The sequence below is a fragment of the Artemia sp. Qi Xiang Cuo genome, chromosome 1 (assembly GCF_049724085.1).
Source record: "Artemia sp. Qi Xiang Cuo chromosome 1, ASM4972408v1, whole genome shotgun sequence".
Classification (NCBI taxonomy): domain Eukaryota; kingdom Metazoa; phylum Arthropoda; class Branchiopoda; order Anostraca; family Artemiidae; genus Artemia; species Artemia sp. Qi Xiang Cuo.
This window is the reverse complement of record NC_142794.1, coordinates 62147311-62165005: the sequence shown is the minus strand read 5'-3', so window position 1 is coordinate 62165005 and position 17695 is coordinate 62147311. Positions and strand designations below refer to the sequence as shown.

At 35.8% G+C, this 17695-nt stretch overlaps 1 protein-coding gene across 1 annotated transcript; it reads left to right on the top strand.

Moving 5' to 3' along the window:
- Window positions 1–33: 33 nt before the first annotated feature.
- Window positions 34–16272, top strand: LOC148956569 (uncharacterized). The gene is made up of 4 exons (XM_089085973.1): window positions 34–80; window positions 5839–6542; window positions 9974–10102; window positions 16107–16272. Exons 2-4 carry the CDS (start codon window positions 5874–5876, stop codon window positions 16146–16148), a joined length of 840 nt encoding a protein of 279 aa, XP_088942099.1. The 5' UTR covers window positions 34–80; window positions 5839–5873; the 3' UTR covers window positions 16149–16272.
- Window positions 16273–17695: the final 1423 nt, after the last annotated feature.

The window sequence follows — 17695 nt, the reverse complement described above, 5'->3', positions numbered from 1 at the left end:
AAGGACAAACAATTGTTAGTAGATACAGTCGGCTCCTGCTAGGGACAGAGAGGAGTGGCTTACCACTGTTCTGAAGCCAGGTAAGAAACCCCTTCTTTGCTTTTATTGCTGAATATGAACAAGAGATCAAACATGAGAACCAGTGCTACCATGTCCAGGGTAATCAACGGCAATACGTTAAGAACCACCTTATCTGGGGCAGCAGACAACTCAACAACCATAAATTGCGCAAATAAATGTACGTTGACAAACTCCAAACCTGGAGGCCATTGTTCTTCCAAAATAACTATGTTAATAGGTACCCTCAACACTAGAACCCTTGCCAAACAAGGGAAATGGGACCTAATCCTACAAGAGATAGGTGCTGGTGCATTATATCTAAACCAGCGCTATGCATGAAAGAAGTCAATTTTGGTTAATGCTAATGAAATAAATAAAATAGGATGAATATATAATAGTTTAGAAACACATTTGGGCTATTTATTTGCACCTTAGGGGGTGGGGGGTGGTGGTTAAAGCATAGCATATTATTAAATACGTAACCTAACCTAGGTACCTTCCCCCCCCCTAAACCCCAAAAAACAATTGTTTAAATATTGTAAACTCAATTAGAAACCACGCAATGAAATCATTTATCTCTTGCAAATAACCGTTTGATTGGTTTTGTGTCTGGTTTCCTTGTACAGTTTATAGCACTGGTTTAGATATAATGCATCAGTACCAAGAGATAAAACGGTACATTGGGACGTTATTGGTCTGGCCAAAACCCATCTTCCAGTCACTGGTGAGGAGAAACAAGGAGATATCACCCTTCTACTTTTGGGGAGCAATGATGGCAAACATTGACAAGGTGTAGTTTCCCTACTGTCTAATAAGGCCAGAAACAGGTGTGCAAAAGTTTCAAAGCTACCAGCAGCAGAATTCCAAAACTGCTGACACTTAGCAGTACAAATTCTGTTTTGATAGCTTTGCTTTGAGCAAAAAGCATGTTTATGGATAAAAGTTGATGAAAGGTAACAAATACCACTTACTATAGCTTGCAATTAGAAATATCAATATTTTTCTAAATCACAATTAATAATGTTATCTAATTTAGTGGCAAGCCATATACTAGCCTTAAATATCATACTCCATTATTTTATGTGTACCATTTTGTCAAAAGTACTGTATCATATTCACTCTAATACTGCTAGTGAAGTATAGTATTCAAAGTCTGAAGTATACTTTATGTAGTTTACTGCTGTTGCTAAATGGATGGAGTTGTACACTCCAATGCTATTTTTATTATAAAAATAATTCATACCCAACTGCATAATTGATCACTATTCTACAACTGTAAAAAGAATCATTTGATTTTCTGGGACAATAATATTGATTGGCAGTCACATGGATTATGAACCATTGATATTAGTTTTGCCCTAATCCCCAAAATAAACAGAGAATTGCTGCTACATTGTACTGTGGCTGTTTTTGTACAAAAAAATGCTATTAGGCTACTACCATGTTCCAGCTCTCCCATTACCTGCTTTAACTTTGTGTACACCTTAATAGCTGCCATCCCTTTCAAGATTCTTTCAACTGACGAGTAAACAGTTTTTAGAGAATTTAGCTGTTTTTGCGAGATTTTGACAAATATTCACTTTCAGTTGAAGAGAATTAAGGAAATACTTGTCCACAAGGGCAAACGATAACAACAATGTAAAAGTAAATTTTCACATAGTGACATTGAAGCTCAATGAGCTTTTAGTTTGAACAAGTTTTAAAAAGCAGCACTGTGAGAAGAGATACATCTCTTCTTGCAGAAGAGAAGAGATACGTACATCTCACGAGAAGAGATATTTCAGAAAAGATACATCACCAGGTAAAATAGAAGAATATCAAAGACAAAAACAGCTCTTTTATTTTTTAATTGCTCTGTTTTAGAGTTTTGGTTGCTGTTAGGTCGAGTTACTTACAGTTCATTAGCCCAAACTGTTTGATCAATATTCAAACACAGGTATCAGGTAGCAGAGTAAGAAATAAAGACCACAAAGTTTGTAAAAAAATAAGTCTGAAAATAATATGAAACGTAACAAGAAAACAATCTTGAAATAATAACTGAATTTGAACTTTTGGCTATAATATGCAATTTTTTATGAATCATATTTTGGGGTCATTTCCGCTTTAATCAATTATTCCCTGAATTTTAATATAATCTATAGCTTAATTTTGTCTCATTAAGAGGGGAGGGACTGCAATTTTTACAGTAAGAATATTATATTCAGGAAAACTCTTGAATGGCAAACCCAATTCTGCCACAATGTTTTTTTAATCTTATTGTGTTAATATTAGGATTGGCCTTCATGCAGGGTTTATATACCAAATGAAGCAAAATTCAACAAATTTTAAATGGGAAAAATTCCTGGCAAAAGGACGAATCCCTTTAATCGGCGAGTAAGTATTATACCGCCAACGCTCAAGAAGTGAAGTTAGGTTAATCCTAATGAAAAATACCAAAAAATGATGAAAATATAATACTTTAGAAAAAAATGGAGCTATATATTTGCATAAATAGCAACAAAGACCACACTGTCTTTCATAACAAACAAAAGCACTTAGAAACAATGAAGAACATTTTTCTCAAGACAGTCAAATTCAATTCAGTGGATATTTCGACCCTTTGTCTTCAGCACAACACCAACAAAAACATATATATATTAACTTACATTAAAATGCAAACTTTAAAACTAAAAATATTTTTAAAAAACTTTTTGAATAGTCCTAGCATCATTACTTCAAAGAAGTTCAACCAGGACTGATAAATAAAGTGTTGTGAGATGATAAAATTCCTTCAAATGAAATAAAATAATTAAATGCAAGTTTTCAAAGCTAATCTTCCTTTTTTGGCAGCAAGCCTTAAAGGTCTATTTTTGTAATAGGTTCACTGCTATTACCTATTACTACTACTACTACTAACAACTAACCACAGCACCAAACCGCCTGAGGCCAACAGCTGCGCACACTCCTCCTCCATCCCAATCTATTCAAAGCCTTCCTTTTTACACCCTCCCACGACGTTCTCATTTCCTTTAAATCTTTATTTATGACGTCCTCCCACCCCAGACGAAGACGACTTGCTTTCCGTTAAGCCCTAGACGGTTGGCCGAAAAGAACAATCTTCGGCAATCTGTCATTCTTCATCCGCACAACGTGCCCTAGCCATCTCAACCTTTCTTTCATTATAGCCCCAGAGAGTGGTATGGAACCACATTTTTCGTACAGCCTATTGTTTGAAATACGGTCAGTCAGCCGGCTACCCAGAACAATCCTTATATATAGTTAGATTGTATATGAAGAATATAATGAATATGGTTTAAAATTGGTTGGAGACTCTCCTACCAGTTTTATACCAGAAAATTTGCACAACATAAAAATATCATCTAATCTCCGCAAAGATCTGTCTATTATAATAACCAAAGCAGACAAATGCAATTCACTTGTTGTCATGGACACAGCAGATTATGACCACAAAATCTATTCACATTTAAATGACAAAACTACATAAAAAATGATAACTCATGATCCTACTGATCAGTTTGCTAATAATGTTATAAATGAATTAAAGCAGCTAAAAGAGAATTGTAAAATCAACACCCAATTATACAATAAATTTTTCCCCCATGGTAGCTTCAGTTGAAAAATGTTTTTTTTTAAGTAAACAAATGTAATAGAAAGGTTAAGCAAGGATTTAATTTTGTCATCTAGGCTGTTGTCTTTATTTATTAACGACATAGAAGAGTACTTTAATAATAGGGCTGCACTTATTGTGGAATTATCAGATAGATCTTGTTCCTCTTCTTTTCGCTGATGACATTCTATTGGTAGCAGAACTTGGCGCTGAATTGCAAAGACTTTCAGATTTGATCAATGAGAACTTAGCATTGATGCAGTTAAAGTTAAATGCTGATAAGTCAGCATTTGTAGTGTTTGGGGAACTATTTGGAATTTAGGGAAAATTTGTATGTAAATGGTAAAAAATCGTAAACCCAAATTAGTTAGCATACTTAGGGTGTAAGGTTTTATTAAATGGTAGGTGGGGTAGCCATATAGATCTAATGATGAATAGAGGATTAAGGGCGATTTGGAGTGCACCAAGAAATAGTCTAAGAAAAATAGGCCTAAGCGGCATTAAATTAATGAAGGAGATTTCCAGTAGTAAGTTAAAGCATGTGTTTATTTATGATCGTAATTTAGAAGTTTTGATTGGATTTCAAATTGAGAATAAGTTGGACAGGGTTCAGTAAAGCTGTTAAAGGTAGCATACCAAGAGTGCTTGTGTGACAGGAGAAAAGGTTGTGGAGGAGGAAGTTGGATTAAGGTCCTTATTTTTGCTTAATGTGTGTTGATGTGGAAGATGACTTGTGATATGCATGACACATGTATATCAGAAAAAACAATAGTTTGTAGTTTTGACATTGTTTTCATGTATACAAATATAGATGTTCCAGGCAAATATAGATGTTTCAAGCAAATATATAGCTATTTCCAAGCAATTATCAAAAATAAAATTGAAGAAAATTACCACTTAATCAAAGATTCAGCAACAGGACTTGATTGTGAATTTTCAATGACCCTAGTTAAAATTTGTAATAAGTTTTCAATGTATTTTCATTTCCGTGATTCCTTTTATCGGAAAATAAAAGGGCTACCAATGGGAGTATCTTTATGTTTGGGATAATGGCATATATTTATGTCGAGAACCTCGAAATTTGGGCATTAAGCTCATATTTTTAAGTTATATATATTGCAGTCGCTAAAGGGATGACGTAATTTCACTTTGGAATTACGGGAAAAGTGAACTTCAGGGTTTTTTAAATCATCGTAATACTTATGATAGAAATTTGCAGTTTACCCTAGAAATTGAAATTGAAAATAATATTTTTTTGGGAAACTTGGCTTCCTGGGATATTCTGGCCTATACTCCGCTTCTTTATGTTTGCAAGTGATCAAAAACAATCTTATTTTAAATTGAATACCTCCTAAATTCCGGAAAAATACTTGGTCTATACCTTTATTATTTGTGCTATGGAGAGTGGGATGATAGTGCCCCTTCCACTGTGAAGATCTTCCCTATATTACCTAAAATGTTAAATTCGTACGTTTAACACTACACAGATGGGAAAAGACGAGGCAGAGCGTAATAAGCCTCGCGAGGAAATATCCTGAGGCGGGAAGCGGGCTGGCAAGTTCTAGCCGAAGCTTTGTTTCAGCAATAGCGGGCGTCACCAATCAACTGAAGACTTTAGATATGCACTCATTCCACATGAACCACCTTGGTGAATAAAAAAAAAATAGAAAATAAACAAATAATTAATTGTTTCAACTTCTTACTTTACTTAGGCAGCACTATTACGTCGTCTAAGATATGTAAATGTTGTTTTGAGCAATTACGTGCTTTGTATTTGCGTTGTTTAGAAGTTCAGTTTTTCTTTTCGACGGTTTTTCTCTATGTAGCCTAAAGCATTAGATTCTCATGTTTAACAAAATACAGGTAGAAAAAAATGAAGTGAGGGGGTGACACGCCTCACCAGAAAATTTCCTGGAGGGGGGGGGCTGGCATTTTTTAGAAGGAGCTTTGTTTTCGGCGATAACAGATCAATCAATTGAAAACTATTTATTGTTAATTTAAAATATTTACTATTAAAAATTATTGAAGGGCTGCCGTCAATATGTGCCAAACTTAACGTTTTATAGCACAGAAGAAATATGTTATTAAAACTCCTAAAAATTTTACCTTTTTTAATATTAATTCTCTACTAGTATGTCTCTAATATGTGAAATCGAACTTTGTTTTTTCAGTGGATGTAGAGTATCTGCGTCACTTCTATGTGCTGATGATGAAGGCCGAGGTTTGTTCCAATGGAAAGTTTGCACATTTATTTAAAGGCAGCATTGACAAATTATGTGGCACTCTTTCAAAGGGTCTTCGGCTGGATGATTGGATGATGGAGCAGTTTAAAAATGTACCACTTCTTCTTGACCCCGATTACCACCGTGATAGTAGATCACGTAGGCCCGAAACTGTTCTCAGACACTATTACTTGGCCACAGGCAAGGTCCTCTGCTCAGGCAAGCCCTTAGAAATATGCAACGTATTGAACATAATTGTAATTTTTTGTGAGTTACCAGTGCTTGATGATTACGATGATGACGAATATTCACTCGTTCCAGAGATCTCTGGATTAATTCTCCTTTTATGTCCAAAATCGGCTGCCTGTTTGGTACGATTTTTCGCAAGGCAGTCAGCAGCATACCTGAACAAACTTGTCAAGGCCATACACAAATCTATTGATAATGAATTATGTAGATATAGATGTATGGTTTATTACGGTATTGCCGGTAATGATATAAGGGAAGAATGGAAACACTTGTGGACAGCTTTTGATTACAAGGCTGAACGAATCTTTGGATACATTTATTGGCTTAAACTTCTTTATTATGCCAATAATTTGATAAATTGCCGTCCATTTGAAGTTCAAGAAGATTGTCATCTAGATTTCATAGTAAGAGACTTTAATAATGTTGTAATTGGAATTACCATGTAGATCTGTTAAGATTTTAGTAACAATGTGTACCGTAGTTAGGATAGTAGCTTCAGTTGAAAAATGTTTTTTTTTTTTTTAAGTAAACAAATGTAATAGAAAGGTTAAGCAAGGATTTAATTTTGTCATCTAGGCTGTTGTCTTTATTTATTAACGACATAGAAGAGTACTTTAATAATAGGGCTGCACTTATTGTGGAATTATCAGATAGATCTTGTTCCTCTTCTTTTCGCTGATGACATTCTATTGGTAGCAGAACTTGGCGCTGAATTGCAAAGACTTTCAGATTTGAACAATGAGAACTTAGCATTGATGCAGTTAAAGTTAAATGCTGATAAGTCAGCATTTGTAGTGTTTGGGGAACTATTTGGAATTTAGGGAAAATTGGTATGTAAATGGTAAAAAATCGTAAACCCAAATTAGTTAGCATACTTAGGGTGTAAGGTTTTATTAAATGGTAGGTGGGGTAGCCATATAGATCTAATGATGAATAGAGGATTAAGGGCGATTTGGAGTGCACCAAGAAATAGTCTAAGAAAAATAGGCCTAAGCGGCATTAAATTAATGAAGGAGATTTCCAGTAGTAAGTTAAAGCATGTGTTTATTCATGATCGTAATTTAGAAGTTTTGATTGGATTTCAAATTGAGAATAAGTTCGACAGGGTTCAGTAAAGCTGTTAAAGGTAGCATACCAAGAGTGCTTGTGTGACAGGAGAAAAGGTTGTGGAGGAGGAAGTTGGATTAAGGTCCTTATTTTTGCTTAATGTGTGTTGATGTGGAAGATGACTTGTTGCATTTTTTGGGTTGTTGTGAGGAATTAAATGGTCTGAGGGAGGAAATTTTTCCGAGGTGTAAAATTAGAGAGGAATAGTTTTGAAATAACATTAAAATGTGAGTACAGGTATGAAGTATAAGGACCATTTTCTGTGATCTATCATTAACTGAATTCATGGATTTGGATTCGCAATTTATGTACCTGAAACTCAAAGTGAAATTTATAACAGTCCTTGGGATTGTGTGATAAATTTGTTTATTGACAGAAACAAACTCCGTCCCAGCTTAAATTTTGGCACTTTATTTATAGGCTGTCAGACGAGCAGACCAAGTGGCTGAAAAGCTTGTAATTTCAGCAAACTTATGCTTGAGTGGAATAATACCTGTCTTCAAATTTTATAACGACCGAATATCTTGCAAATTATCAGATGAATCGCAATATCGCTATAGAACAAATCTTATAGGGGTGAACTATAGGAACAAATATTGGCGGAAAGTTGAATTGAGCCTATTGCGACATGCTTGGTTCACTATTACTCCTTGTGCTAAAATGGTCCTAATGAAGAACTTCAGTCAATTTAATGAAGTTAGCCTTGAGATTGGGGATTTTGCAGATGACACTCTACTAGAGGGAAGTAAAAGTAGTTGGCTAGTAATTTACTCTAGGTCTTACTCAAATATCTTCCATAATAATTTAATTTTTACAACATTTATCAGATTTCAATTAAAACGAATGGATTCAATTTTTAACAATAGACAAAGGCAGCTAATGCTTAGCCACTAATAAAAGGCTTGCACTTTATGTTAATTATAATTGAAATTACCATTTGTGACTAACAAAACGATAATGGTGCGAAACAAAGGGTTGTTTGTTCAAAAAGTTGACAAATATTTGAAGAAAACAGTAGATGTTTTGACTTCCGTTCTTTCGTTTCAATGCAAAGAAAAAAGAAACTTAAAAGAAATAATAATAAAAACCCAAGGAAAGTTGTTGAATAACGGCAGAAAAAAAAACAACTGAAAATGTGAATCAAGTCTGATTTTGTTTCGTACTAAAAAACAAAGAAAGGGCAATGCAGGAGCAGCTACTAAGAGTAAAGTATTAGTACTCAAGTAGCAGAAAGAGCACTGGAAGAGGGGCGGAGTGGAAGTGATCTTTCTTAATTCTCAATACCTTCATTATAGGGAGTTTCCAAAGAGCAGGAAGAGGGGCGGGGGGGGGGGAGTGATCTTTTTTAATTCTCAATACCTTCATTATAGGGTGTTTCCAAAGAGCACTGGAAGAGTGGCGGAGGGGAAGTGATCTTTCTTTATTCTCAATACCTTCATTATGGGGAGTTTCCAAAGAGTACTGGAAGAGGGGCGGAGGGGAAGTGATCTTTATTAATTCTCAATACCTTCATTATAGGGACTTTCCAAAGAGCACTGGAAGAGGGGCGGAGGGGAAGTGATCTTTCTTAATTCTCAATACCTTCATTATAGGAAGTATCCAAAGAGCACTGGAAGAGGGGCGGAGGGGAAGTGGTCTTTCTTTCTTCCCAATACCTTCATTATCGGGAGTTTCCAAAGAGCACTGGATGCGGGGCGGTGGCATGGGCGCCCATATGAGGGGGGGCTCCCCCCCCCCCTCTTGCTGAATGATGCTGCCTTATTTTTATATTTTTTTTCTGAGATTTCTATTATATAGCATTAAAAGTGCCAATTAGATGAGGTTTGCCCCCCCCTGGAATTCAGCTTATGGGCGCCCATGGGCGGAGGGGAAGTGATCTTTCTTAATTCTCAATACCTTCATTATAAGGAGTTTCCTCTAGTTTTCTATTTTCTTAAGATTCCGGTTCCAATTTGTTTATTCGATAATCTGTATCTTACTTTTATCCGATTTTCTGCTTGTTCACAAGTTCAGATTATTTATTTATTTATTTTTTAAGGTGCTTCCAGTTTTATTGGCCATTAAACAGATTTAAAACAGATAACATTTTGCGCTTATCTCAAGCAATTTGTAGTTTAAGTAATTTTCTATTCGGTCTAGGGATGCTTTTATAGGTATTTCAGCAACTCCAGACATTTGGTTCACCTACCATCAATATCTAACTGACAGCGTATATCTGATAGTATTTCAGGACAGTATATCTGAATGATAGTAAAACCTCACAAAGAAATCTTAAAAAGAATTGGAAGTCTTAATGACTAACCTCAATAGAAGCAAAAAAGGCACAAACGTTGAAGTGACAATTATATTCTATTCTGGTCACTTAACTAATGACCATAATGAATATCTCGTCAGTGATACATCTGAGGACAATAAATAAACTCTCTTTTCTGCCGACATGGATGCAGCAAAGCAATTTGGGATGGACGACGTCGATGGGGTGCACAAGTAAAATAAACTAAAAAGAATTGTGCTTGTCTAAAGTTTTCTGGAGGATGTGGGTAGAGAACCCTTTGTAGCTACGAGAATGCTTGAATGAAAAGGTAAGGTAAGTAGAAAATCAAGAAGATGGACTCAGTGCATGATAAAATTAGTTTAGCTAGTTGGGGGTTTCTTTTTTTTCTCTTCTATTACATGAGGGTTTTTTTAATGTAATAACGTCATTGTCGATTATTTCTTTTTATTTCAGTTAAAAGAGATCGATCGTGAAAGACCCCAGGATTTTCACAAACAACTTGCTCTAGATTTTGAAGAAGAAGGAAGTGATGCGGGTGGCATTTGCAGAGAGTTATTATGGATGTCTTCAATGACAACTTGGGTGAGCTTTTTACTTTAAATAGATTATTTGAATATTGTGTCCCAATTGGCGTTGATTGTCGCTCTTTTCTTCGTCTGATCTATTTTGACAGGATTTTAAATTCAATTTTGTAATTGACTAGTGTTTTTACAGGCGGTCATTACGGGATTAAAGCCTTTAAAAATAATCAAACTTTTCTTAAATTTAAGAAGTCTCAAATAACCAGTTCTGCTTCACAACATTTTTCATCTGTTCTATCCTTCTGTGTTCCATCTCTTTCTTCGTCTGAAACATGCGATTTTTAAAATTAGTTTTTTTCTTAAATACTATTTTTCTAAAATAGCTACTAAAATATAAATAAACAAGTAGAATTGAACCTTTAGGTGAGGGGGGGTGGTGTTGAAGCCTCGTAACACCCTTCACTCTGGATACGTTTTTTTTTTTTTTCAGTAAAGTGCAATTGATACTATAATTGGGGTGAAAGGGGGATGACTTTTCAGTTCGCATATCAAGTAATTTCTGTGCGTTTTGAGTTGAATGTCAGTTTTATTTTTGGTACATCATAGGTTCATTATTGCTTTCATATTTTATAAAGTCTAATATCTCTTTCTTTTAACTTTAATGCCTGTCTTTTAATACCTTTTTTAAAATTATTTTTGGGATGCATGGGGACGACTTACTAGTTCATATATTTAATAATCTCTGTTCTTTTAAAGTTTGAGTTTTAAACCAGTTTTAATTTTGGTTGACTATAAGTTTATTATTGGTTTAATTTTTTATTAAGTGTAACATCTGTTTCTTTTAACTTTTATTTCATTATTCATTATAATATCTATTTTTTTATCTTCGAGTCTTGGCTTCGCTCATAACTTTTGTTCAGTTTTTTTTTATATATTTAATCTCTGTTCCTTTTTAATTCATTTCTGTAAAAATGAAAATATAAATGACAGAAGAAGAACTAAAATAATTTATAATGAGTAATTTTTGGTTTCATTCAAAGGCCCTAACTGAATACGCAATTAATATTGACCTGTCACTAAGGGATCAAATAAAAAAAATGAATCTGAAAACTGAAACTTGAAAGGGACCAAATCAAAAAGCAAATTTCTGATTTTTTTTTTTGCTGCCTTGTAAGCAAAGAGTAAATGAATAAAATCGTGAAACAAATTTGGAAAGCCTTATTCTTCACGTGGGGCGGGGGGGGGGGTATTTTCTGGGGGGTAAACGCCGACCACCATGCCACAGAGAGAACCAAGAAATAAGGGGTTAGAAGATAAGCTGTAGCGAAAATTACAAGCGATTGCGAGAAAATGAGTATGACTGGCCATAAGAATGATCTAAATAGGTCATGACTTTAAGGAAGAATTTGTATTTTTCTGGGTGGTTGTAACAAGCCTGTGGTAACACAGGCTATATATATATATATATATATATATATATATATATATATATATATATATATATATATATATATATATATATATATATATATATATATATATATATATATATATATATATATATATATATATATATATATATATATATATATATATATATGTAAGATATTTTACTTTTTAAACTCCCAAGTACTGAAGAACAATAAGCAATATGATTGATAACTTCAATTCAACTAACCTAATCTACAGCAAAATACTAGATAATTTCAATTCAAAATCAACGGACTCAATCATCTAGTCTAAATATGACAAGAGACGGTAAAAAGTCTTAATATGACAAGAGATGTGCAAATAAAATTAAATGGACTGCGATTTACTGCCTTAGCAAACGGTACCAAGGGTGGGAAGAAACTTTCTCGTTGTACTGTTTAATTTGTTCAGTTATAGCTGTCGTCGGATCCGTAATTTTAAAAATTTTAATGAAGTTTTAATTTTCCAGCCACAGCAGGAACTACAACAAGAACTTCGCACACATAAGAAACGTAAATATGAGTCTTTTTTTCATTGTCTTAAGAAACCCCCTCCAAAACTGGCTTGAGTATTAAACCTAGAAGCGAACTGCAATGTCATGAAGTTAAGCCAAATCTAAGCGGTTGAGACGAATTTTAGATGAAACTACTCTACTGTAAGCAAAAGCCCGACGTTTACAGAGATGATCAATAAAAAAGGAGCAGGTAGTTTTTAGATCCTTTCCAATTGGTAAACCAAGGTAAATAATTTTCGATACAGGGGCTACAGACAGTTTTCCCGGCCTCAGAGACGAGACCTCTTCTTGGCGCTAGTTGAACAGAAGAATATCCGACTTCCGCGGGTTAAATTCAAGGCCAATGCGACTGTAATTTGATTGTAGTGTGGAGAAGGTTGTCTCTGTACCTGCGACTGTGCGGCTGGGGTTCAGAATGTTATCAGCGTAGGCTATCATTGTAATGTCTATGCCACAAGCTATGCATGTTTTCTTGATAGTAGACTGTGGTTCAATAGCACAGTCATTAAAAGGACGAGAAGATCTGGCTGACCCTCGTTGAACACTCTTTTCTAATGGGACTACAGGATTCCTTTGGTGAGGGAGTATCACGTCAGGCGTACGCTCATTGAGGGCTCGACCCTGACCAGGAAGTAAGAGTTACTCCTACACCTGATCGTGTATATCTTTACTAGGTAGTAGGATGTCCTTCTGTTAACCTCTCTTTCCCATATCCAGAATGAGTCGGTCATGGAGAAGTGAGTCTTAGGCACGGCAGACGTCATGCAGACCTTTAACAATGGACTCCTTTGATTCATCAGCGTCAATCAAGACTGAAGCCAAAGCAGAAATGGCGTGGCCGCAACCAAAACCCCTCTGGAACCCAAACTGCGAAGGGGGATTCCAACATTTTTCCTGGATTTCATCAATGACCAAAAGTTCGAAGATTTTGCAAAGCATTGGTGCTACTCTGATCGGTCTGAACGAAGCACATTCCGAAGTACTTTTTCCTTTTTTCGGGACTGGCCTAAGCGACCAAGTACTGAATGCCGATGGTACGAGTCCAGTTGTGAAGATAATCTGAAAGAGAAGAGTTAGGTGTTCCAAGAAAGTTGGGCTGCAATGGCTAAGGTGAAGGGCGGATACACGGTCAATGTCAGTCGGCCTTTCCTGTTTCAATCGTCAGACTGTAGATAAAACCTATGGTTGGGTAACTATGAAATCCATATCTGGAATTGAGGAGAGAAGGGGTGAAAGCTTATCATGAACATAAATTTTTTCTTGAACAGAAAAGATCGTATTTTGAGGCTGAAAACTCATCAAGGTAATAGTTTATCCATGTTAAAGATGGAATATCTGACTCGGGGCCCGCTGACTCCTTCTTATCAAACATTTTCCATAACAGATTAGGATTTTTAATTACTTTTTCAGAAAGCTCAGATTCCAACTGCAGACGGTGACAAGCAAGTTACATTCAATACCTATATTTAGTTGCAACTCTAGTTCCTTTCATTAATTCTGAGCGCGGTGTACTACATTCTTTCCACGTCTTGTACCAGAAGGTAGCTTAGTTCTAGGCGCTTTATGGCAAAGAGTTAGAAGACCATCCCTTGTCTAGACTTTTTTGTCTGACAAGAGACTTAGGTACTCCCTGAGATTGGGCAAACAGAAGAGCATGGGTCAGTTCGGCGTAATAAATATTAAGACGTAGCCGCGCATCTCTCATCACGATGAGAGAACTTTATAAGTAGGTCAAACGGCACGCGAATTTTGACAGAACAAGATCACAAGAATCTTGAAACTTTTCTTTATCAATTTTACGCCAAACCGGAATCTCATGCCATCTCTGAGTGAATATCGACGGATTATTCGAAGCGGAAAGCAAGGTAGGCCTACTGATAATACACTGAACTGGGAAATGATCCGAAGTGAAACTATTCGGAAGGACAAGAAACTCACGTACTGGCAAAGAACTAGAACTGACAATATGGTCTAGATTGGACGTAGAACCAGATTGGTGGATATACGAAAAGTCCTGGTTTTTCCGGTGAATAGTAAAACGGTTCTCAAGTATCCCTATTAGATCGCAAAAACGACTATTTTGGGCACTAATATCAACTTCTAAATTACAGTTAAAGTCACCCACTATTATGCACTCAAGGGACTCGCGTTCGGCTTTTTTAAGGCAGCGGGCTAGTTTGGCAAGCACTATCAGATTTGTCGTCACGGTAATCAGTTGGAAGGTACACATTTATAACTAGAAGGCTATCTAGTTTAGTTGCAAGAAAATTGTCACTGTTCTCGTATACTTTGCACGCGAGACGATTGCTAACCAACTTGACAATACCGCCAGACGGACGGCCCCGCAGAGATGAAAGTTTTGCAGGCACGGAGAACACAGAGTAGGACGGCCAGAGATTTAGTAGGTTTAGGCCAGCTTCTGTGATGAAATGTTCTTGCAGGCATATCACATTATATTTATTCACAAACTGGTCAACCACAAGAGACCGCTCGGAAAAATTTCCGTTTATATTCCAAGAAATTAGTGAAATGTTAGAGATTTCGTTATTCATCATGTTAATGAGTTGCCTTTTGCTTGTTTTTCTGACACTACGCTATAGCAGGTATGACCCGCTTTCTTGCAGGAAGCGCAAAACACAGCACGAGTACACTTCTGCATCCTTCTTTTTGGAGACGTGGTCAGACGCGCCACATCTGGAGCAGACAGGGCGATTGGAGCACTTGGCAGCTAGGTGACCTTGGTTGTGGCATGAGTAGCAACAACAGGGTAAGAAAAGGAATTCTTCAGTGGGCAGTTGTTCGTAATAGATCTTCACAGAGTCCTTAAGAAATTTATCCAAATCCGATTGACAGCTGAAAAATACTTTGAACGAACGGGAACTGCCAAACTGTTCAGACTTCGTAGCTCTGGGGATCAGTGCAGTTAGATCATCTACCGATACGTCAGAGGGGACTCGTTTCACTATGCCAATATGGTTAGGGATCTTTATGGCAGCAGAGATCTGCGGCTGGTTGGTCTTGATTGACTCAACAATGGTTTCAGCTGTGTTTTTCGAGCGAACCACTAGTTTCCAGTCCGATTTGACTCTCCGTAATTGACTCTCGATTTGATTTGACTCTCGGATATGTCACTAGTATCCGCACATACCGAATTTATGAACCTCTTCCTAGCACTCGGGGTATCAAGCGACTCGGGCAGATTTTTCAGTACGATTGCATAGGAGGTCTTATCAGGCTGGTTTGAAACGCTTGACCATTCGATGCGTTTGTTGGCATTAATAGCAAAATAGTTCTTAATAACTCGAGACAATTCATTCACCTTAATAGCAACGGTTACTGGAGTAGCTTCACTAGTAGTTGGGACTGAGCTGGGAGAATCGATAACAAAGGTCGGCAATATAGTCTTCTTGGCTTGAGCTTGGTGAATCCATCTACAAATTTCCGTAAAATTCTCTTCATCTTTTGCGTGAATTTTACAGCGTGTTGCAAACTGCATTAGTTTATGGAGCGATTCTTTGGCTTTCAGAATTTCGTTTGGCTTGAAAAATCCGACGCCTGTATCAATTATTCCCTCCAGTTTTTCTCCTCTTTCCATACTACGGTTCACGAAGTTCAACACAGCATTCAAGAATAATTAATTTTTCATCCATTTCCGTCGACATCCCGAAAACAACGTGGTACTGTCGACGCACCTTAAGAAAAGGTTATATATATATATATATATATATATATATATATATATATATATATATATATATATATATATATATATATATATATATATATATATATATATATATATATGTATATATATATATGTATATATATATATATATATATATATATATATATATATATATATATATATATATATATATATATATATATATATATATGTATATATATATATATGTGTGTGTGTCTGTGTGTGTGTGTGAGTATTTAATGCCAATCTCACCGTCACAATTTAAAAAAATTCCTGTGATTTTATATATCCCTTCTGTTTTTTAAGTAAAAATGGAAAGGTAATGTGGTCTAAAATATTATTTGTATTCAATAACTTTTTTCTTATCTATTTCAGGTATGTTTACCTGGTATTCCGAATCCCAAATGTATTGGTTAGACCCTCATTTTTTTATTAGTTGTTACCCACCATGTATTATCCCTCATTGGCCTATCCGCTGCAAACTAGTTGGAATTCTATTGGGACTTGACGTATATAACAGAGTTTTACTAGAAGTGCGCTTTCCAGGTATTATGTATTTAAAGCTGTTGGGTGGAAAAGGAAAATTTTACGACTTGGAACACTTGAGTATGGTTAGTAACTTTTAACAGTTTTTTATATATTTTTTTGCCGTGAAAAAAAAAATGCTATGAACTATGGGAACATCTTAAGTAGGAAAGGGGGTTGAGGGGTGATTTTCGAAAAAGAATTAGGACTAGACACATTTTTTTGGATGTTGTTGCCTAACAGTAACCAGGTCAGTCCTTACCTGTTGAACTCCGAAGTAACCGTAGTGAAAAGTTTCTTTGCCAATAAATAAGGTCATTTCATAAGTATTTCAAACTTTCTTAATAAGAAGTGGTACCTATATGTATATGTACATTAATCGAACTGCAAACTAGTTAGAATTGACAACTTGCTTATATTGATGAAGATCATGTCTTTTTTACTACGCAAGTACATCTCCCTTACGACAAATCTTCTTCGTTTTGATCAAATGTAATTTTCCTATCTTAAACAATTCTCAATATCTTTATCAGGAATTGATCTTTTTTTTTCATATATTCCATGTTTATACTCCTAAACATGGCCAAAGATCTTAGCGAAGCATTATTTTCAATCATAGTATTGGTAATTAAATAAAAAATAAACTATCACAGCCACTCCAATTTATGAAAAGCCCTATTTCAAGAAGATAGAAATAAATGGAGGTCTTTGAGGATGACAACCCCCTCAAAGCCCTCAGGGCGAGGGTTGTAACTTATGCCCTCGGAGCATGTTAAGTTTTTATAGAAAGCGATGTTGTAAAAACATCAAAACGGGCTCATTCGATTGAAAATTGAAAGGGCTAGTGCCGTTTTTATAGTCGAAAGTAATTGAAGGCGAACTAACCCCCCTCTCACGCCCACTATTTCTCCAAATTTCCACCATTTCCCCAAACACATCCAAACGCCAGTTCCTTTTTTAATAGTCGAAAGTCATTGGAGGGCAACTAACCCCCCTCTCACGCCCACCTTTTCCCCAAACACATCCAATCAAAATTTTGAGATAGCCATTTAATTTAACGTAGTTTCAAGTTCTGTAAATTAGGTCTTTGAGAAGAACAACCCCTCAGCCCTCAGGGCAAAGGTTGTAAGTTATGCCCTGAGGGTATATAAAGTTTTTATAGAACGTGTTGTCGTAAAAACTTCAAAAAGGGCTCATTTGATTGGAAATCGAAATAACTAGTGCAATCTTTAATAGTCGAAAGTGATTGGAAGGCAACTAACACCCCTTCCACGCCCACCATTGATTGCCAATTTGTCCCACGACATTCAAAGTTCAGGAAATTATACCTTTTAGCAGGACACTCTCCCCACAGTCTTCAGGGCAAGGGTTATAAGCTATGCCCTGGGGGCATATAAGGTTTTTATTGAAATCTTTGTCGTAGAAACTTGAAAAAAGGC